The sequence below is a fragment of the Cyclospora cayetanensis genome, unplaced genomic scaffold (genome assembly GCF_002999335.1).
Source record: "Cyclospora cayetanensis isolate NF1_C8 unplaced genomic scaffold, CcayRef3 CcayRef3_contig_31, whole genome shotgun sequence".
Classification (NCBI taxonomy): Eukaryota; Apicomplexa; class Conoidasida; order Eucoccidiorida; family Eimeriidae; genus Cyclospora; species Cyclospora cayetanensis.
In genome coordinates, this window is record NW_020312270.1 from 191,058 (window position 1) to 213,001 (window position 21,944).

At 49.4% G+C, this 21,944-nt stretch overlaps 4 protein-coding genes across 4 annotated transcripts; 2 read left to right on the forward strand and 2 right to left on the reverse strand.

The window, feature by feature from the left end:
- Window positions 1-655: 655 nt before the first annotated feature.
- LOC34621342 lies at window positions 656-2,026 on the forward strand. The gene has a single exon (XM_026333827.1). It carries the CDS (start codon window positions 656-658, stop codon window positions 2,024-2,026), a length of 1,371 nt encoding a protein of 456 aa, XP_026189612.1.
- Window positions 2,027-2,958: 932 nt separating this feature from the next.
- On the reverse strand, window positions 2,959-4,967 carry LOC34621341 (probable aquaporin NIP7-1). Its single transcript, XM_026333858.1, has 4 exons — window positions 4,844-4,967; window positions 4,542-4,664; window positions 3,914-4,039; window positions 2,959-3,725 (listed from the first exon to the last, which is right to left on the reverse strand). Exons 1-4 carry the CDS (start codon window positions 4,965-4,967, stop codon window positions 2,959-2,961), a joined length of 1,140 nt encoding a protein of 379 aa, XP_026189643.1.
- A 10,098-nt stretch (window positions 4,968-15,065) lies between these two features.
- On the reverse strand, window positions 15,066-17,692 carry LOC34621340 (replication stress response regulator SDE2). Its single transcript, XM_026333859.1, has 7 exons — window positions 17,028-17,692; window positions 16,713-16,842; window positions 16,432-16,562; window positions 15,938-16,153; window positions 15,555-15,802; window positions 15,303-15,360; window positions 15,066-15,153 (listed from the first exon to the last, which is right to left on the reverse strand). Exons 1-7 carry the CDS (start codon window positions 17,690-17,692, stop codon window positions 15,066-15,068), a joined length of 1,536 nt encoding a protein of 511 aa, XP_026189644.1.
- A 1,062-nt stretch (window positions 17,693-18,754) lies between these two features.
- LOC34621339 (protein RAE1) lies at window positions 18,755-21,540 on the forward strand. Its single transcript, XM_026333835.1, has 10 exons — window positions 18,755-18,871; window positions 19,008-19,178; window positions 19,325-19,417; window positions 19,556-19,613; window positions 19,869-19,945; window positions 20,171-20,466; window positions 20,637-20,732; window positions 21,080-21,158; window positions 21,294-21,344; window positions 21,490-21,540. The coding sequence occupies exons 1-10, from the start codon at window positions 18,755-18,757 to the stop codon at window positions 21,538-21,540; spliced, it is 1,089 nt and encodes a 362-aa protein (XP_026189620.1).
- The last annotated feature ends 404 nt before the right edge of the window (window positions 21,541-21,944 follow it).

Consider the following 21,944-nt stretch of genomic DNA (forward strand, 5'->3'; position numbering starts at 1 on the left):
ACCGACCACTGTAAAGACCAGAACGAACACCTCCGACGAGCAAGCCTAAAAGTTCATTTGCTCATTCGCATTGTGCTGCTATCCGTCTTACCAACCTCCAGATTGTTTCACCTGCTGGATCCAGTGCCGCGCACTGACTCTGTCTCACGCAGTGCCTACACGCCCCCAAGCAGCCCCCTCGAGTTCAGGTGAGATAGCGGATAACCACAGTCAAATCGCAGATATCATTTCTATAACATATTCAGACACTTTGATGTTTGTGTGGGCTTGGCTGGTAGAGCCATACTGCCCCTGATAAGATTGAGGGGTGGATGTGAGCAGTGGTATGTCTTAGAATATGAGAACAGCTCGGCGGTTACCAGGAGCCTTTTGCCCTAAGTGTATGTACTGGTTGGATTATGGCGATTAGTGGATAACACAAAGCGTACCACTTGTCAAGGCGACGGGAAAGGGGGGGGGGCAAGGGAATGTGCAGCAAAGGCTCATGATTCCATCTGGTGCGGATTCTATCATAGGGTAGATATTACGGCTAGGGTGTCTGTCGTGGAGCGTTGGCGCTTATGTGCATGTGATGTTCCGTAGTCTCAGGTGGCACTGTGAAACCGCTATCACTATATTATTTTGCGCATCCGCTCTCTTCCGTCCTGCCAAGAAGATGGCGGCTTTTCGTGCGGGAATCCGCTGGGCGGACATGTCAACGGAGTCATTTAGCCGCAGCAAAACAGCGCCAGGGAGCACTGCGAATGCGGCCCTGTTGCTTCAGGCTGAGCAGGCAGATCAGTCTTATGCCCCAGGCGAGGCTGTTGTTCTCCCTGAGTTTGAAAACAGTCAGGCAGGGATGAACCAGTACTTCCTTGCTGCGGCTGCGCTTGGTGAGGATTCCAGCAAGCCTGGAGCCCCTTGTAGCGAAGGCACGGATAATGCAGCAGCTGCCTGTTCATCGATCAAGTCGGATTCTAGCAAGGCAAGTCCTGCAGAAGAGAGGAAGGGTGCTGAGAAAATGCCGGGGTTCAAAGGGTTGCTGGTGGGATCGCCAAACGATGGAAGCAGTTCAGGCGCTGGCGAAGAGCATCAGACAGCTGGTAGACGGGAGCGGAACCTGGCGAATGGAGCATTGGACTCGGCTACTCTAACGCCAGCCAAGAGGAATAGGAGGACTTCTGATGCTCCAAGCGGAGGCCCCTCTGCGGTCATGCAAAACTCGGAGGCTCCTGCGCAAGACGGGTGTTCATCGGCTGCTCAGGAGGTTCCATGTCAGCGACTCCCCCATAGCAAGAGACGCAAATCTGCACTCTCTCGCCGGTCCGTAGATGGCCAATTTCCCGAAAAAGCCGGTAGTATCGATGCTGCCATTGTTTCTCATGGACAGCAGGCGAAGCGCCGCAGCGCGAAGGGCGCGAATCGACGCCGATCAGGCACTACGCGCACGTCATCAGAAGGATCATCCAGTGTAGGCTTGCTACTTCAGATGGGTGCCCCTGCTTTCCTACAGTTGCCAGGTCTCGTTTCTCCTATGTTCATGCCGGTCGGGTTGCCCCCCGGCACAGCTGCTCCGCTACCTGGCTTGCTGCATCCTCAAGTGGTGCAGCAGCAGCAGGCGAGAGTGAATAGTAGCAAGGAGCAACAGGAGCAGGAGGATGAAGAAGAATGGCAGCGACGCGAATGTGCAAGAATGAAAGACATCGCCATCGGCAAGGCTACTGCTGGCTACCGTAATTTCCTGAAGCAGGTTGGGACGGAGCGCCGTTCTGAAGGGGATCCAATGACCCCAGATGCAAAATTGCGATGCAGCAAGGCTCATTTTCAGAGAGCTTATCAGAAGTGGAGAAAGCAGTTACATCAGTATGATACGGTTCAGGATGAAGCTCCAGCGGATGCTCCAGCCTCAGCCGAAGCACAATCAGCTACGTCAGCTACTGAGGAGACAGAAAGTGGACAACATGCAGAGCCGTATGACCCTTCTGATCAACAGGACTTGGAGGCGATCTTGGCATTCAACAAAGAATGCGAACTAGCGGGGCTGTAGTGGAGCCGTTCCGCCATCCGTCAGCACCTGATCTAGATGCAAATCACTTAATTGCAATGGCTCCTTCGCAGGCGGTGCATTTGTCCGCTGCTGTGTACCCGTGGCCGCAGACGCTGGCGCGTGCAGTTGCACGTTGTTTGCATATGAAGGGCCATGAAATACTTGGGAAGTATCATTTCTACGGATCTGTCACCTCGAGTTGCAAAGGGGACTGCTCGTACCTTTAGGTGAACAACGCCTAGTGGGCAACTGGACTGTAGCAAGTGTGAGCAAACCTTGACATGTCTGGCACGTCACACAATATCGAATGCAATTCGGACACCGATAGCGCGCCAGATAAGTGGCAGTCATGGCCGAGGGTCTGCCGAGCCTATTATTCACTGGCCGAACCATCTGGTCGCAGCACACGGCCAATGAGATGCATCACTTCTAGCGTTTAAAAAAACCGTGTCACGCCGTGGTTAAACCCTGGTAAGTGGCGAAGCATGATCACGGTGTGCTGGCATTAAGATGCAGTTGTTCGGAAGGTGTACAGGATATACCCGAGCCGCATCTCACAAGCCAATCTCTGCACATACAGCTCTAGAAAGGCACTTATGGTGTGTCCCAATAAAGGGCGTGCAAATCAAAGTTTTGGAGGAGCGCCTTGCTGGGGTGGTGAGAAAACCCTCCCGCCTTGATGTATCTTCGTTGCATAAATTATAGCAAAACTCTTCGTCCCTGACGAAAGGTGGAAGCGAAGCTTCGTATTCCGCCAGTCTGCATTCGCCATTTCGCAAAGTGACGAACAAGCAGGCTGCGCGACGCTAAACAGGTGTGCGAGTCCCAGGGGCAGGGGATTCTGCAGCTGAGTTTGGGGTCGAGGACAGAAGAGCATGAGCAGCTTCAAAACGCAATATAGCTGGCATGTGTTCAGCGGCCGCATGGTATTTTTATGTAAAATGGATAAAGCGGAGCTCAAGGGGATGAGTATATGCATGGGTGACTACAAAGCCAATGACGGAAAGGAGCGCTCCCAGGAAAGGGCATAAGATACCGATCAGAATCTCTCGAGTTAGGACATGGTAATTCCCTACAATGATATGAGACATGTAGATACCGGTCGCTACCGCGGGGTTCATTGTTGCTCCGGCAATGGCACCGAACAGTACAACCATAGAGGCAGTCAAGGGGATGGTGAGAAGGCTAACATCCCCAGCGCTCGTTGCGAAAGTAAGCACAAGACATGTATAGATAAGCAGGATTGTGGGGATGACCTCGTGGAATATGGACCTAGCCGACGACGCCCCAGGATCAAGAGGAAGGATGTTAAGCGGCTCTCCCATAATTGCCCAGCCAATTATGGCTCCGCCGGTGCCTCCTATCAGCTGGCATAGGAAGTATGAGCAATATTCGAAGAAGTGGAACTGCTTGGATGTTAGGAACATCGCAGTAGACACTGCTGGGTTGAAATGAGCTCCACTTATGGGCACAAACAAAAATGTCAATACATATACCACCGCAGACACAGAAAACGGTGAAAGGGTCCCATGGCTACCTTTTTCTGCCAAAGCAATGGATGTGACAAGAAAAAGAGTGCCAAGAAGTTCACAGAAGAATTTTTGAGCGCAAAATATAATATACAACATGCGCACGTGCCTCTTGCTCAGTGCTTCTTGATTATCATCCGGATGTGGCTCGGCGGCCGGGAACTCTGAGCCTGCAGTGATGAATAAAGTCAACTCGCATTCTTCAAACGACAATGAACTATGGTAGTTGAATCAAATCAGGCACCCCTAACTTTAACAGCTTGTCCCTTTACGCTACGTTGCTTTCAGCAGCTCTCCCGGACTACCATCTGTGTACTTAGAAGGGGAAGCCTGAGCAACCTAGTAACGCTAGTCCTACCATCATAAGACGACGGCGCAGGTAAAAACATTTGAGATATTGCTGAAGGCCCTACTGTGGATGCCCTCCCATCTGGTCCGATGCCTCCTCCGGCAACTGTGCACAAAAGTGACACAAGGCAGCACCCTTCAGGCGTCTGATTACTGGAAAGAGTTATAATATTCAGCGAACAGCTGAAAAATGCCCCATCGGTGCGACATATGCTCTCCCACGACATCGTGATTTCAACTGCAGATTCAAAGATGAGCTTGACTATTGAAGCAGCAAAACGCATACATACGACCATTTCAACTTGTCCACTGTAAGGCCGCATTCTGTTTTTCGGTCATACAAAGGACCAAATGTCTCAGCACAACAATGATGAAGCTGAAGAGGTTGCTTAAGCTGAAACAATAAGAAGGGTAGTTAACTTGGCTGCTGTGAACCAGATACAGCAAAAAGGCGTTTAACATGATATGCACAAAACTCGTTGTTGAGCATATCACCTTGTTGTAATATAGCCGTGTAAACACTGATCGAGACTGCGGGAACATATCGCAGCTGTTCGGTCACTAAGCGTGATAAAGTGTTCAGGTATGCAACAACAGACAGTAGATTTCCCAAGTACAAGGATGTACATGGCTCTCACTTGGCCGATTCAACGTTGCGGCGAAGTCTCTTTGACCCAGAAGAATAGCTGTGTCGCCTCGGCTAATTCCAGATTGCAATCGCTGATAGGGCGTCTGTTTTGAAAGAGATAACTGTGTTTGTACTGCACGCATGCGTAGGCAGGCAAGCAAATAGTTGCCCTGGTATGCTGAAGGGGATCGTGGAAACCTTGCTAGGGAAATCCGGTACAGACATCAAAAAGAGCGCTGTCGTAAACTCTGGCCAATAAAATAATGCGAAGATTGCTTTTCTCAGTAAACACAAAGGAAGGAGAATGCTTACATTCTGCTTCGATAGGCTGCGAAAAGACGCCTGGAGGGGCAGGAAAACTTGACAAGCGTCCTGCAACGCCCGACAATGCCGGCGGACCAAGAGCCGGTGGAGCTGATGACTCACTCGATGGCATTTTCATGGCCGATTCTCCAAACCTTCTTTAACGTGCACAGTCTTCTGTAGAGGACATAACAACACAAAAACGCCATTCAGAAACCTAGGCCAGTGGCAGCTATTTGCGACGGAGCCTACACACTGGCAAAAATGTGTGTGGCGGAGGATGTCTCACGAAAAGCCATTCATGTGGCTACGAGCCTGTATGGCTAAAATTTGGATGCTTCCTGTTCGCGGAAGGGGTGGCACTGCAAATGCTTCTTTCGATGGTTGGATCATGTGACCTGTAGAACACAAAAAAGGACTTTTCAAAATAGATGAATTAAAAAAAAGTTGGTTATATTCTTGAACTGAGCACTTATCCATGAATTAACCCACCACGTGATGCTCGTAACTCAATTGCTCTTGTCGTTCCGATTGAGTACACCACTTGTATGAAAACGCCACTCCAATTTCGTTAATCATGCATATAATTATACTATGTTGTATGTGTTTTTCCCTTCACGGGGCACACCCAGGGAGTGACCCTACTAAGCCTCACGCATGCGACTGGGGCAGGCCAGTGGTGTGCCAATCGACGACAGCAGCTCTTACTTGCATTTCGCGAAAGTAGCAAAAGTAAAGTGCTTCAACCCTAGAATTCACATGACACACTCATTTAACTTTAATTGATATCCATTGGATAATGTGTAGATCAAAATGAGCGGCTCACCACACCGACTCTCTAGAGCTTTGGCCTTGTACAAGTTGTCAGGCTGTGATCAACACATGCTACCAGACACATGAAATCCTTTCCCTTGATTTAGAATCCATCAAGACTATTGACCGGATTTTGCTTTTAATTATGTTGACTATGTACTCAATTTAGTTGTGCATTGTTCCATTCCTCATTTGGTAGCTGAGTGGCAAGTCGATGCCAGAGCAAGCAATTATCGTCTTAGAGCTCAGAAGCAAAGATAGTGGTTGTGTAATGCTTTTCAACTCAGAAGCGCGTGCAGTGAACATAATAGAAGCAGGTGAAGAACATTGACAGGGTTCGTGACCTCGACAGTGTGGCGGAACGCTGCAGTTAGACCGTTTCCCTTAGGCTCGGCTCGCTCATGTTTAATCAAAATGTCGAACGCCGTACCCGCAAGAACCCGCTCTTTATATATTTTTGGATGAATCAGAGCCATTTTCACCCAATTAAAATATTTGTTTCTCCCCCTGTGAACTATGCTAGGGCGCGTGAAAACGAGGGACTATGCAGCTAATTGTCAAGTGCAGCAATGTGTATCCGTTTTGTTATTCTTCAGCCTTAGGAACATATTAATGGAGTAGAAACGGGAGGATTTAATTTCGATGAGGAGCAAATATTTTTCTCAAGCTTTTAACGGTTCTCGGCTGCAAAAACTTCCTAACGCAGACTCGAGAAAAGTCCCACAGATGGCACCTTTCCCAACCCCTGCGAAACGGTGACAGTATCTTTTCAGGGCGCAAGACAAAAGGGTACGGCATAGTAGGCTCTGTAGTGTCAACAGACTCCCATGCTTACTTTTACTGTTGCTCTTCGCCGATTTGGCTTGATAAGTGCGTTTACTTAGCAAAACGTATGGAACGAGGTCCCTTGAGGTTGCTAAGATGGCGAACACCATCATATTGTATTTGTACTTGTTACTATATTTGGAGGCGTCTGGGCAAAGGTGCAGGTCAATACGAGCATCAAAACCCTGACATCAACAGGTACTTGGAGTAAATTGGATTCTTTTTGGATTGATACCTGAACGTCAGGAATGTTGCACATGTATGATATTACACATCAAAGCAACTTAGTACCCTAGTAGCAAAGAATGTCCAGAAAACTAGTAGGAAAGGTGTTTGTCGGCGTCTGAACAAGCTTCATAGAAGCCCTTAAACAATCGAGAACAACTCTCATTCAACCATTCGACACAAATGACGAACACTGCCTAGGCCCATCATCACCAGGTCCCGCAACAATTCTACATGATGCCAGAGAAATTCAGAGCACTGCCAAAGGTTTATATTAGAAACATGCAGGCATTATCCTTTTAGCCCAAGCGGAATATTGTGGCTGCAAATAGGGAGATATGATGCAGGCGTTAGAGCTGCTGTGTGGTATCACATCAGTAGGTGGCTTATGGGTGAGGGCCCTGGCCTTACAGCGGCGCTTAGAGCTGGTAAAGCCCTTTCAAAGGAACCAATGAGTACAAAAATCATTTAGCTTTTCCCCTCAACACCCCGGATACAGTTCATAACCCATTATCTGCAAGTGATCCGATGCACTGCAAGTCAGGCCAAAAAATAGGGTCCATGTGGTCACGCAGCAAGAAAGCGCCAAAAGGTCTAACAGCTGCACTATTCAACGCGGTGTATGAAAGCCGCAAGAAAGCATTTGCTCTATCGAGGTCGATTTCTGCGAACAATGACAACTTTGCGGCAACACCCCAGCACTTCCGCAGGAACAAACACATAGAGGCCGGATTTACGGCTTTCACTGCAAAACGAGAAGAAAACCGGAACTGGGACCGTCAGTCGCGGCATATGAGCTGGCTGCGTTTAAGGCGGCACCGTGGACACGCTTTCCAGGTCACCTACTGCCAAATGCAGAAAATGTGACACTCTGAAAGCACAGATGATCACAAGGCATAGCCAACAGCATGCAAAGGATTTGATGAAAACCGGACAGATAGTGCTATATGTACTTAAAGACCACTTGGTACCTGTCCTTATTTTACTAAGAGTACAGCGTACTCACATGTAGTTTGTATCTCTGCTATGCTTACAATCCAACTTGATAAGCCTCCTCGTTGTTGCTAAAGCACGAGAAAATTTCAAATGTAAGTACCCATTAAGATGTTCAAGTCTCTCAGATCTGGCAGTACTGTATGCTTCCACAGGATACAAGATGTCTAAGCAGCCCCTAGAGTCAACAGGAGCGGGATGCATTGCTTTATGGTAAATTTTCGGACATAGCGGGGAATATGAGGAATTGCACACGGACCTGCGTCGTCCACCTCTTGTGAATGCTTCCTGACCCCTCAGAAGTGGCTCATTCAGCGTTGTTGGTCCCTCTCCTACACTTCTTCTGCTATTGAGTTCTCCATCTTTTATGCTTTCCAACGTACTTCGCCCGCAGCAGCATATTTTATCCCAGGTTGCCCTCCCACGGCAAGAGCTTAGAGCACGGGGTGCTTGGGCTACTTCATGGGACACCCGCTGTAACGAAGCAAACCTTTGCACGGCTGCACGCATGGCGCCGCAGAAAGCTTCAAATGTACCACTTGACTTTTACACAAATGGAAAACATAATCATCAAAGGGTCCATTTCAAAAAAACTTCGCAATGAAGTCTTTACCTGGTCGACTAAGAGTTGCGGCAAAGTCACGTTGTCCAAGGAGGACCCCCGTGTTTTCTGGGGAGAACCCAGACTGTATTCTCCGGTATGGCGTCTGGTTTGAAAGAGTCACCTTTCTAAGCACTGAACACAGCCTGACAAACAAACAAATGGCTAGTACTACACGAGCAAATTCAAAAAGAGTTGTCAGTAAATTTGCAGCTGCAAAGGCACATAAGGCACCTAGACTACTTGCATAATGCATTAGGGCAAGTTAATGACTGCTGGATGGAAAGCAAAGTAAGATACAAGAAAGAAGACATACGCTGGGCCTCCAGTTCGGAGGGAAAGGTTCCAAAATGAGTATACAGACTTGGACCTCCACATTCCATGCTCGATGTTGCTCGGTTGGCAGCCATCGGCTCTGCTGTTGACTTTTTAAACGACATCTTGGCTCTTCGCAGCTAAAACTCTCGCCGCTATCCCCCGATAGGCAGTCTGAGGAAAGCAGCGCACTTGACATATGGCCGACTGAATTAGAGACTGTTTATCAGGGGGGTTACAAAGTTGTGCATTGGGAAGACATTGTGCGAAACTGCGTGTGGATAATGAAGCCTTACAATTAAGCCAGAAAAAGCTAAGGAGCCTTGACCTGTGCACCAGATGGCCTAAAAATGCCTCTTTCCTGTTTGAGGAAGGAGTGACGGTCGAGTCAATTGTCTGGATATCCAAGTTGTGAACCGCACAAAGCATCAACCGTGGATCTAATCGATCAGAAAAGCTCAAAAGTCGGTGATGTCCTGTAGTTTGTGTGCTTTTCGTTGTGGCAGCCCAGCAGGGGTTTCACCAATCCACTTGCACTGAATGTTTCCAGCGCACACATCAGTATTGCGTAAACCCGTCAAAATTTTACAAATATACTTTCAAAACTTCATTTAAAATACACTCGCTTTGTATTTTGAGCCTTTACGTCAAGTATAACACCGTTGATGCTGTTTTCATGCATGCGACTTGCATGGACCACTGGTGTGCCAGTGGAGAATACTTGATATAGTTCCTCAAAAGTAAAAGTTTCAACTGTTTTTGGCTTACAGCGAGATACTTTATTATTTTAAAAGCAGAATCAAAATATTCTATTCTTTGTATGAGCAGACGAAAGATACTGCACCACCGGGGCCTACAAGAAATCGTTGGTAATCTCAGTGCGGCGGAGGCAAACGAGGGTTTTCGAGGAAAAATTCAGCATGGTGCACGTCCTTCATTCCATCTGGAGCTCAAACCTTTTGCATGCTTTTAAGCTAATTATGCTCATTCAAGCCTAAGTTTCTTGGATTGTCGTCTGTCAGCTGCCAATCCTCCGGGAGTGTAAGACACCTACACCACACAGTTGAAGAACTGTCACAATGTCCTCGGCTAAAAGTTTCACAGTAAGCACACTATTGACATCGCTTCAAGCTTCAGCGGCATTCACGGCTCTAGCATCATGCAGGTTCTGGTGTTTTCCACAACTTTCTTGAGTTTTCCTCCTCGTCTGGGGTATCTCTTAAACTGCTGGAACCCAAGCATCAAGTCCTTGAACACTGCAGTCTCTTATGAGACATTAATTCTAGCTGCGCGAGAATGTTCCACTCTCTTCATATCTCCAGGTGTCCCCTATTTTATTCACCGTGACCGTTGCAAAGCCTCATGCGTTTAGGTGGGAGGAGACTGAAAAATAAGATCTACAACCTTTGCAACTTTCCTTTAAGTGCTATCACCAAAAGAGCCTTTCGTCTTTTCCTGCCTGCGCCCCTCATGGTTCCCTCATTAGAGAGAGGAATTCCTAGGGTGCACTTTGTTGCACCCTCCAAGCACTCCGAGCGTCCACGCCTGGTTGCACACATTCTTTACCACACATACGTACAGCACTGGTCTTCATGTATTGAGGCAACAGTACCGCAATAAACAAGATTTACGAACAGACAAGCTACTTGCTCGATTGTTTCCTAATACTAAATTGATAATATCTAGGGGAATTAGAAAGGTTCAAGGAGGACCTAGCCCTCTGCACATTAACCCGCACGCCTTCTAAAGAGACGCCTTCGTGTTCCGTACCTGCATGTCGAGGTCAACTACCTACAGAACAGCGTAAGCATTCTTGCCCTTCCACCAATTCCTCGGCAGGCAGAACCGCGGAAAAAGCTAAAGTGAAAACAGCAAAGTGCAGATCAACGACTAAAGCCAACCCAGTGGAAAGTAATGCTCAGAGACTAGCTTACAACGAACGGGGCTTTCACCCGGCACGACCGCGCCAGCGCGGTGACTTGCTGTCGTCGGAGGGCTAAAATTTATGAGCCTCGTGCTACAATAAATTAGAATACAAGTAAAGCGCGTAAAGGGAGCCAAAGTACACTAGTCAAGCAGTGTCTTCGCGTCTCACATAGCAAGAAATGCATGCAAATACAGCGAGCTCCTGCAGCATAGTCGATTCCAAAGCCTCCAAACGGCATAGGGAAAAGCGCAGAAACAGCATGCCTGAAGCGCTTTCTCATACACCTGATTGTGGGAAACTCCTTTACAACAATAGCCAGCGAACTTTGACCAGTATTCATAGCTAAGATAGCTATATCAGGTAGCGCATGCACGGGGTAAGGAGATTTACCCAGTAATGCAAATTGCATCGTTCATCAAGACGTACAATGCATTTTCCTGCCGCTGGGTCTCCCTTCTGCTTTCCAATATCGCAGAACATTGCTTGAGGTTCACCCAGGCATTAGCTTAATGCAGTGCGTTGGACGACCAACAGGTGGCTCAACTGCTGGTGGTTCGTCATTGTTTAGCATATCCAGAGCCCGTGATACATATTTTTTTGTGTTATCTTCGACTAAAGCCTCAGCTTGTACTAAGTATTAGAGAATCTGTTCCAATACCACTGAGAGGGGCTCCCGAAATACGTTCCATTAAATCGTTGTTGAGGTGCCCTCATGAATGCCCTACCCCACCGCGTTGAGGCACTAATTGCAGCCTGCTCTTCACAAAGAAAATGAATGATTACTAGAGCTTCCTGGCACACTGACCTATACACCACGCAGCTGTGGCCTCATGCACACTTTCCACTGGGCCACTGATGGCATACCTACGACCACATCATGGTGCGCAGGTGGAAATTACAATCTACTGACTGCGTTAGTACGCCCACATCCCGACGTGCAAAGACAGTTGACCGCCACAGCCATGCCAATCATTCCAGTCTGCCGCCCGTCAACAAATTTAGTCCAAGGACTACCCTAAGGCGTGAGCAGGTAGATTGGACTTCTGTGGCTTTTCCTCAATTAACAGACTCACCCAATAACCAGTGTTGAGTAATGTTCTTACACTTGGCCATCAATGTGAACTTGTGTTAGTGCAGGGCTGAGCGGTGGTGGGTCCCCGCTTGCGGATATAGCCTTCGTTCCTCCCTTCACTATGGCGCAGCCTACTGGGGGTATTTAGTCTCCCTGATGCAGCTTCTTTGCCTACGGCGCAACTTTCTTCCGCTGGGTCTAGTCCCGTTGTTCGAGATTAAGGCAATCTGAAAGTGTTTGCAGCTCCGAATTTCAGGAGCCAAACTTTCGAAAAAAGCAAGTACGTTGTTGAGAGGTTCTCTGGGGTTGCATAGGAGCGCTGATTTTCTCTTGCTCTTTTCCCCGTTTAGCTTAGCCTGTAGGGTATGGCCGGTTGGCACAGCCCCGATGTCCATTGACTCTAAGTGGCCACTTGGCTCTTTCTTTCAGCCGAAGGAAGTAGATTGTGCTCATTTGCTTACTAAACTTCAAGTCCTCATCCACCGTCAACCGTCATGTTCTACTGGTTAGCGCAGCCTCATCCACAGGCTTTTCATTGGGTAACACGTGAGACTTTTTACCAGATGTAGTGTTACTGCGTTCATATCAGCTTGCAGGCCCGCTTTTGCCGCCCCAGTAGGCGCTGCGCTACCGTCAACTTTATCACCCCAAGGTCTTGTTCGGCTTGTTGCCAACAATAATTAGCATGTTGACCTTCTAAGGAACGTGGTCAAAGCTAGACAATTGTACTAGGCAAAGGTGAGGCCCTTCTGCATCCGCATATAGCGGATGAAGGGGTGAAGGACTGCATTCACCATGCGTTGCTGCTAGCTGCAGCGTACCATCCAATATTTGTTCGTAGGGATTTGGTTTACTTCAGTCTAAATGGAAAACTATAGAGAAGCCAATAAGGTATTTTTTTGAAGGGCTTCCCGCACTCCCCAAACAGGATATTAGAACAGCCGAACCAAATAATGATTTTTCCGATAGTTAACTTTATACAAATGACTTGATGAGAATTCAAAAGTCTAACGTAGCCCTACACACCAACATTCAACTGCTGCCTGATTGGATATCGATCTAGGAGGGCCGTAGGTGGACACCAAAATGGCATACATGGCATTCATATCCCATCTCGCTAACAAATTCTGCTTATGGCTGGCCGGGGGGTTGCATTTAAGAGGCTTTTATCTACCACAACCTTCAGATTTTTCCAAGTGAACACTTAGCCACCGAGAATGTAGCGAGCAGTTAAGTACAATGGACCAAACCCCAGCTGCTATTCCCCTAGCAAGTTATCATCGACTTTAGGTTATGCTTTGCTCGTTTGTAGCATGCTAACACCGTTTTTCAGATAGGCTACAAGCCAGAGAAGCCAGGAACTGGGCATCTTAACGTGTTCCACTTATCTGATGCCGCAAGACTTTGGTGATCCCCTGTCGCATGAGCCCTCCAGGCTCACACTACCTCTCTCCTGCAGCATGATGCGTACACTAGTACAATAATATTCCTCAAATACAGCGAGATTACGCCTCCCATAAGCTTCTAGCAATGGGGACTGCTTGCCTTTGTGGTGCGATCTTCTCCACATTCTTGCACAGAAGTTAAGTCCTCGTACATGTTGGGTACAGCAAGCTGCAACGATCCATGAAAGCTTTGCGTGGGAAACACTTCACTCCACACACATCAAAATTTCTATTGACGTTGCTCTGAGTCTCAACGCGACTGCCACCTTGCGGAAACATCAAATGAAAAATTACGTTTTCTAGCAGAGCCTTGTTAGATGCAACGTTTTCCGCTTCCCCATCGATTGTAGATGCTGAGGGTTGTCACGTTTACCGTGAACTACTGCCTGGCTACGAGCAAGCTCTCTGATATTGCATTCTGTGCTTTCTGTAAGCAAGAGTTTGAGAAGAACTCTCTGCTGATGGAAGTCCAGTGGCGCAACAGCTACTGGGGCGGCAAAGGAGGCCTGCAAGTGAATGCAGTAGCTCCATGTCTTGCAAGAAGTACCTGATATATCACCCAATGAAAAGCTTAAGGATGAGTGGTGGGTTTAAGCTCACCATGAGAACCTGACTGCCCAAAGGTTTTCGCGAGTAACTGAAGATTTAATGAGCGAATTGAAGATGTACCCCTCTCCCCCTAGATAAACAGAAACATGTGTTCCTTGCGGTGCGTCTCTTGCAGGGGAAATCGCCTCAATGATGGTTCCACAATAAGGGGGAATTCTTCCGCCTGCAGAACCTCTAAAGTTCAAGCTTTCGTAGGCACTCGGACACATCGATGTATCCCGACATCAAGTCAGAAACAAGCCGTGGAAGAGCCGGGGAGGCTCAAGTATGGCAATTTATCGATAACTCCGTATATCGATAAATGCAAGACTGTGGATTTCAAAAGCCACAACGTAGGCAAGCAGCAGCTTTATCAGCGGCTTATCTCGAGTCCACATGAAGTGCCAGGACAGGTGGTTGCAGAATGGGCAGCGACTTCGCGATTAAACAGTTAACCGCTGAATCCGCAAAACATAGTTGATATGAGGTTCAGAGAGCGAATGGGAGCACTCCTTGAGCTTTGGAGGCAATTCTTGTGCCTTAGGATGAAAGCAAGAACCAAGCAGCAAACCAGAACCTGGGTGTAGAGGGCTACGATACATTTACACACCTACTACACTAGTTATGCTTGACTAAGAACTAGGAAAGAACTGACTAAATGGTATGTCCTCTAGGATATCTTGCTTACTATAGTGTGTTTCGATACAAAAAAATCCAGTGTTGTATGGGTGTGCGGTACTCGCTATCTGCAACTAGCTGTAAACACTCGAGGCTTTTAGAGGGAGCAGCTACGCTAGCCCTAGATGAACCTGTCGCCTGCTGTGGGAACTCTGGGGAGCCAGGGCATAAAGAGACTTCCGAGATACATCCAGCGATTTTCTTGTACTGAGTCTAAATTTCAGTGTCTTAACTAAAACCTTAAAGGAGTATACTAATGGGTCACGGGGGTTCTTTTACGAAGCAGACTGTATTTACACGTACAAGCAACTGGACAATATGCCTATTAACTTTATTGAGGAGAACTCGAAAGCGAAGCTGGATCTGTGGCAAAGGTTCGTGCTTATACTACGACGCTGCATGCTCATCATGAGATGCCTTGTGTTGGCTAGAACAGCCCAGTGGCCATCAGTCCATACAGGGCCTACGGTGTTATTGACAGGCGAGTGAATTTTGACAATTAGACTTGATCGAACGAATCTAAAAGCTGATGAACGCTAGCTGAACGTTCATGGGCACAACTACGCACTACTACCGCGCCCCGCGTGTTGGTTAGCTAAAATGGATGACGGATGTGGCGTTACAATACAAACGCTAATGAAAGTTTCGTGTGAAGTACCAAGATCGCAGTAGTACCTCAGAGATTCGACAAAAAAAGAAAATCAAACACTGCTTTCACGTCGCTTGCCACAAAGACAAAAGTCAACGCTTCAAGCCATCCGAACCGGCTGTCTAGACAGCAACGCTTTGGGCACATTGGCCATATCCACTGTTTTTAGTTGGAGCAGGCGAGCGGCCCTGAAAACACAAGCGGCACGGCAACGTCAGGACGCAACCAACAGATGACAGACGTGCAAGCGTAATCAAGCAACAGCATGCACCAACAGATGGTGACTGGCAGGCGCCGTGACTTGTCACTTTATTTTGGCTGAATTTCACGTGCTCACCTCTCCTCTGGTCTTCCACCGCACTTCCAACCCAATTGCCGGAGCTTTTCCTTAACTACTGCAACAGCACATGAATGTTCAAATACAGTGACCCCTCATCAGCCTCGCATCGCGTGTAGTCAAAGGTCAAGCAGCCTCAAGAATAAGACAACGCGAAAAAAAGGGTGAAAACCCCCCAAAATGACGCCACACGAAAAGTTACAAGTAGACAACAAGACAAGTTCTAGGAGCTGACTGCAAATGCGCGCGGACCTTCAGCATCCACGGCCTTGGTCAGCTCCTCGACGGTGTTGAAGCGGCGCACGTCCAGTTGCTCTGCCTCTCGTGCCACTTTTTCTGCTGCTGCCTTAGCTGCTTCTGCCTTAGCTGCTGCTTGTTGCTGCCCTTCTGCCTCCCGAGCTGCCGACGCCTTCAGGCGCATTTGCTCTAGCTGCCGCATAAGCTCCACAGCAGAGGCACCCGAGTTTGGACTCTGCGAAGAACACTTCTTGCTGCTGCTGCTGTTGGCTGTAGGGACTGTACTCGATCCATGGGCGCGTACCACAAGAGCAGCTGACGCCCGGCTGCTGCTGCTGCTGCTGCTGCTGCTGCTGCTACCTGTCTTGCTGCTGCTGCTAGTGCACCTGAATGGCAGCTTTCCAGCGTCTTCAGTGCCAGTGTTACCACCACTGATGGGAAAACTGCCGCTCCCCCTAATATCTTGCTCGCCACCAAAAAGCTTCTCTTCTGCATCCGTATCCGACCACTGGTCATCTTCGCTATCAAGCTCGACAGCATCACGCAGCTGAGCGAAAAGAACGCGATTCTGCGGCACAGCCGCCCGAATGCGCTTTTCTGCGTCCATCTCCCTCCTGCAACAAAATTAAGCAGCAAAAACACAGCTCCTTGCGAGGTACAAGCTCTTCGAACAGGGCCTTAAAGCGCACACGTACAGCCCGCTGGCCAATACACTACGAAGACAAGATTTATTGGGAAGGACTCGATACACGAAACTTGCACAAAGAAAATAGGAAATAAAAGAGCGAACACACACACAGACACACACACACACAGACACACACAGACACGCACACAGACACACAGAAACACACACACACACACAGGAAGACACACACAGACACAGACACACACACGAACACAAACACACCTTAGAGCGCTCTGCCGTTGAAGGCCATGAGCAACGACGTCGGGCATCTCCGCAACTTGAGCGATCTGCTGTGAAAGAAAAGCGGCGTCCAAGGAGACAGTTGGTTTCGCTTCCTGAGAAAAACACATCCGAGATTAAGCCGCCACGCGCCCGCAGCTTCGCAGACATTCGAAAGAGACGCTTCGGCAGCAAGGAACCCAAAGGCCCTCTCTGAGCAGAGAAGGGCGAAAGGCGCACGCTGGCGCTGTGCTGCATGCACGTACCGGTACCTTTACTTCTTGCGTTTCTTGCGTCAGCACAGCGACTAAAGCATCTTCCTTCCGTTTCTTTTCCATCCATGCCTTTATGCGATCTACCACTTGGGCCTGTCGGATTCTCCTTCCAGTGAGATCTCTGCAGCACGCGAAACAGCCCGCAAAGCTCTGTGTGCAACAGCGAGCTAGAAGCTCTACGGTAGGTCACCTACCTACAGCCGTTGGACGCTGAAGAAGGGACGAGTCCACTCGGCTCAACCTTGAACGGCTATCATGCGACTCTGGGGTAGCCTCCGCGCAGTGTCCACGAAATACCATTCCTACCTGCATGCGTCAATAGAGAAATTGGCGCGTTTCTTTCTTCGCTGCTTCTTCAGAAGCGCACCAAAACCACCCTTCCCACCCGGGAGCCTCAGGAGAAGCCATAGCGAACACAGAGGAGCGCCGCATCCCCTTTCCAGGGAGTTTATTGCAGCTGCTCGGAGGGCAAGGCCCTTGGAAGCCGCCACTGCAGCAGCAGCAGCAGTCCCTATAACCGTTTCAAGAGGTACAAAGGTGGTGTGGCACACCTCCCGCTTCTGCAGCACCAACCGCTGCTGCGAAGCGGAAGCTGTCGGCAACCCTGCACGCGCCGCTGCTAGGGAAATAAGGAAGGAGCCTGGGAGATAGAGGCCAGCCGAAGACACTTCAAGCTTGGTGGACGCATGCAGTCTTGATAACGGCGATGCGCCCTGCCCGCTAGGAGGCATGGCCAGCGAAGGTACCTCGTCAGCCGCGAGGAGAGGCAGCTCCTTCAGCGGCATGGAATACGCCACCGTGCCGCCCCAAGGCAGATTGATGAGAAATGTAACACTGCACGATGTGCTGTCTTCCACAGGCTGCAGCCGAACGCAGTCCGACGCATGCTGATCCCTCCTGCTGCCAACACGTTTGCACCCATCACCCGTGAGGTCGGGAGCTGGGGGCCGTATTACCGCTGAAGACGCCATTGCGCTTCTTAGGCTTGTGCAGATGTTGCGACTTAGTCTAGTGCGGCAAAGGCTACTGCTGTGCTGTCTGCGATGGAGAATCACTGGAGGGGACTAGAACAGTTGCTTGAACGCAACGGCTCATGTGGCGTGCCTAGAAGCTTCCACTAAAAGCAGTTCATGAAACGCGGGTTTTTAAGCGATTAAAGGCACAGAGTGGGAAAGTAGGCAGAGAAGGGGGTCCAAAGCCAACAGGTTCTGTGGAAGCGAAGTCGGGGCGCATGCAGGGTAAGCCACCCATCAAGGACTAACGGATGCACAGGTACGAGCCTAAACTGCCTGTTGGATTCTGTTTCAAGATGAAAACACGCTCTCATATTTATCTCATACTGCCGGCCACTGCTCTCGCTGTATCGCGCTGGTTCGCCTCTGTGGACACCGCAATCCCGTCGGCATCTAGCAGCAGCAGGTCCAAAGTCTCCCTTCATCGTGTATTGGAGCCTACGGCTGCTGAGCCAGCAGTCTATTTCTGTTGAGAAGCCTGCCAGAGGTGGATTTGCAGGTGACAGGAATTGCTGGTGGGGGGTCATCCTGCCCAACACTGCGCACACTGATGAGTTTCAAGGCGGCCCCATGCCGCAATACTTCCTGTTTACTGCTTAAAACCAAGGAAATCTGTCCCTCTGGACTGTCGTGAGCTGGGCAGAAGGCGCAACTGGGAGCTAAGAAGGCCCACACAACTTTTTCAGTGCGACAAGACACGGCGCCTAGTGGGTGCCAACAAGGGTCATACCTGTCACCAGGTATTCTCGTTTGTCCCTCAGAACACGAGGTCTACCAGAAGGCTTGTAACTGTGCAGCTCTTTTACCCTTCGTAACACCCTGCGAAAGCATTGGCGGATACACCAGCTGCAGGCCAGTTGTTTCAGGGGCCTGTGAACGCAAGTGTTGTTTCGCCAACCTCTCCACACCCGCTTCCCGGGGGACCAAGGGATATTTCTGCGAGTACACTACAGTAGTGCAGGGCTGTGTTCAAGAGGATCGCCGTGCTCGTTCTTGGTGGAGGGTCCATACACGAGCAAGATGGCATTCAATTTCGGACGATCTTCGGCCCAAACGGACCAGGTCAACTACTACTCAAAGAAGAATTCGTCAGAGCTACCCAATGGTCCCTCTGACTCAGTTTCTCAGCTCGCATGGGTAAGCACTGAGGCCTCCTGGTCAGGTGCAGAAGGAACACCCGCGGCTGTACATGGGGGGCAAGAAGTTTGATCTTCTCCACCTCGCCTTTCTTTGAGAGTTTTCACTGCAAGTGCTGTGGAATTGTGACACTCAGTCTGGAGACGGGCAGGCTCTTGCGTGTGCCTCCTGGGACCGAACCTGCCGGGTGTGGCAAATCACGAATCAGCCTGCGCCGTTCGGCTCGACTGCCCCCATCGTGTACAAGGGAAACCCTCAGTCACTTTTCACTGAGACGGCTCCTGTCCTTTCTTGCTGTTTTGGGGATGTAAGTGCTGCTGAGGCTCGAAAGAGCTGTAGGAGCCCACATGATGGAAATGTGCATGTGCAAGTCGCGCGCCTTCGGCGTTGGAGTGTGGGGGTTCTTGTTCCTACGGTACTTGCGTATTTTTCGCATGAATGTTTTAATTTCAGACCACGCAAATGCTGCTAACAGGTGGCTGTGATAAACAGGTCAAGGCTTACGACCTCATCAGCGGCCGATCTACTGGGCAGGTTATTGGTCAAGTAAGAAAACGCTACACTGCCAGATCAGCTTCAAGTGTTTAAGGTGTCCAGTAACTTCATGCCCTAGCCCGTGAAACCGATCTGCCTCTAGATTGTTAGATGGCGTATTTATACCTGCGTTCGTGTGTGCGGATTCAGCATGATTCCCCCGTGAATTTCGTGGCGTGGAATCCTATGTTCAAGCTGGTCATAAGCAGTGGGCCTTGCCGTGTGGCAGCTGGTGGCTCTACATGTTAATGCGTGTAGTAGTACTACCAGTGATAGAGTTGCTTAAAGGATATCGTCTTAAGTTTCGAGCAGTGCCGCTTGTTCCTTCCTTCGCAATGCACTTGTCGCGGTAGATATACTGTAGCGGTGCTTCTCATCGATCTCAGAAACATGCCTGGCCTGCTGCAAGCTGCCTGCCTAGACCTGTATGCGCGTAACTATGTAAGTGTTGTTGATGCTGCAGCTAGCTGGGATGGCGTTGTAAAAATGTGGGATGGAAAGCAGCCTAATCCCGTTTGGCAGCAAAATGTTGGCGCAAAAGTAAACCGGCACTTCAGCTCTACACATATACTGCCCTCGTGATCACATTTCTTGCAGCCTCTGCCTCCAGTGTCAGTAACGCTATTTTTGCTGGGATGCGAGACGGCAAAAGCTCGGCGTATTTCTGAGTATGCCAGTTGTTCTGTGTGTGTTTCTTCCGCGTGCATATGCAAGAGGTCTGCATTGTACGGATTTGGCTGTTTGTCTGCTTCTTCGCGTGTGCAGATATGCAAAGCAGCCTTTCATGACTGTTTCTTGGGAATATGCGACACTTTCCGCGACTGCTTGATTCTAAACATCCCTCGTATTCTGCAGCAGGGCCAGTCTGCCTTCGCTGCTACAACTCCCAGTGCTGCAGCTGCATCCTCGATACCTATCGTTACGCGGGCAGGGTCTCAGTACCAGAAAATGCAGAACCGTTCTATTGCATTCTTCCCCGACGACGCTTCTCAGTCTCCAGGAGCTGTTATCGGCAGCGTGGAGGGCAGGTGCAGCATTGTCTACATCAAGGAAGAGCACAAGTGAGTTTCGAGATCGTGGGCTCACTTCAGTGAACATCTACGGCCACCGCAGCACAAGTGTAATGGAAAGGCAAGAATCCTGAGATTCAAACGCCTTTTTTAGTGGCGCTGCTTCCTGGATCAGTGCAAGTGCGAGGCTTGGAGCCTTCCTGCCGGGTGTATTTTTGCAGAAGCATGGACTTTAGCTATCGGTGCCACCGCCAGGATGTGCCTCAACAGGGAATGCAGATATTCTCTGTGAATGCGATCTCCTTTAACAAGCTCAAATCCTTCAGTACTGGTGTACGTCTCATGGAAGTCCTTCGTAGTATGCTTTGTTCGCGTTCGCCTGCTGAAGGGGTATGGTTCGATAGTTTCAAGGTGGCCCCACTCGAACGGAAGGGTGCAGCGACAACGCACCGCTTTCGCTGGCCTTTCCTCTCCAAGACACCTTTTTCATGGCTGTACTGCTGCGATTCAGGGTGCTGACGGTGTGATCATCTGCTGGGATAAAGACTCAAGGCAAAAGTAAGTTTTTTGTCAGGATACAGTGCGCCCATATGCTTTGTGCATGTCGCATCCATTGGGAACATGCTATGCTACAATGAAATTGCGATGATGTTTTGGATGACAGACTCAAGACTTTCGAGTCCGCGGGCGCTCCGATCGCGGATTTGAAGTACGATCCGACGTCCACAGCACTGGCGTATGCGGTGTCGTACGACTGGAACAAGGCAAGCCCCACAGCTCCCTCTTCGCAAAGGGTGTCAGGTTCAAATTGTGCCAGTGCCACTGAGCTTAAGAAATGCTGTGCAGCAGGGCGTTCGGTCTCCACTGTGCTTTTTCAGGGCCCAGATCAGCAGGAATTGGCCAAGGGGCACCACGTCTACATCCACGCAGTAGGGATATGCCCTTACCGCTCCTCGATTACGCCATAGTACCCTTGTCTCTCGGAATATCTTCAAAATTCCTCCTGTTGATCTTGGCAACAAGCTACGGCTGCGAAAAATTCGTCTTAAAATTTGCGCGTTTGGTTCCTTGCAGATGAAGGAAGAGGATCTCCGCCCTCGTCCGAAAACTTCACAGCGACGCTAAGGTTTTGGGCTTCTCGAATAGCTTTCCTTTTCCTGTCTAGCTCCTGTGGGATACGACGTAGGTGTCGAACACGGCATGCAGCTCGATGTCTTTAGGTCTCATGTATGTGGAAGTAGTGAATTACCGAGACACGGGCGGCTTCGTCAAATCATTCGGCACCCATGGCCCTCATAACGTCCTACTTCAAGGGCGAGGCACAAATGGGGCGTGATATCTTGCCAACTAGATCAGTTAGTTCCACAAGAAAGATTGACTTGGGAGGGGGAGGGGGGCGGAGGGGAACCCTTTTCGGTGTATTTTAATTCGAAAAAGGTGGATTCTTCTGATGTCCACGCATTGGAACTGCCGTGTGAACGCTTGCATATCAACTTGTTTCACTTACGATTACTAGCTTACGGCTTACT

Excerpts from the sequence above, each read along its gene's own strand:
- LOC34621342 (XM_026333827.1), top strand. The coding sequence starts at position 656 with ATGGCGGCTTTTCGTGCGGGAATCCGCTGGGCGGACATGTCAACGGAG.
- LOC34621341 (XM_026333858.1), bottom strand. The coding sequence starts at position 4,967 with ATGCCATCGAGTGAGTCATCAGCTCCACCGGCTCTTGGTCCGCCGGCA. Across the intron at positions 4,040-4,541 it reads CGCAACGTTGAATCGGCCAA|GGTGCTGCCTTGTGTCACTT; the intron begins GTGAGAGCCATG and ends AGACGCCTGAAG. Across the intron at positions 3,726-3,913 it reads TGCGCCGTCGTCTTATGATG|GCTCAGAGTTCCCGGCCGCC; the intron begins GTAGGACTAGCG and ends TCATCACTGCAG.
- LOC34621340 (XM_026333859.1), bottom strand. The coding sequence starts at position 17,692 with ATGGCGTCTTCAGCGGTAATACGGCCCCCAGCTCCCGACCTCACGGGT. Across the intron at positions 16,843-17,027 it reads TTCTCTATTGACGCATGCAG|AGATCTCACTGGAAGGAGAA; the intron begins GTAGGAATGGTA and ends CGCGTGCTGCAG. Across the intron at positions 15,361-15,554 it reads CAAGGCCGTGGATGCTGAAG|TAGTTAAGGAAAAGCTCCGG; the intron begins GTCCGCGCGCAT and ends GTGCTGTTGCAG.
- LOC34621339 (XM_026333835.1), top strand. The coding sequence starts at position 18,755 with ATGGCATTCAATTTCGGACGATCTTCGGCCCAAACGGACCAGGTCAAC. Across the intron at positions 20,733-21,079 it reads ATCTCCTTTAACAAGCTCAA|ACTCAAGACTTTCGAGTCCG; the intron begins ATCCTTCAGTAC and ends TTTGGATGACAG. Across the intron at positions 21,159-21,293 it reads CCACAGCACTGGCGTATGCG|GGCCCAGATCAGCAGGAATT; the intron begins GTGTCGTACGAC and ends GTGCTTTTTCAG.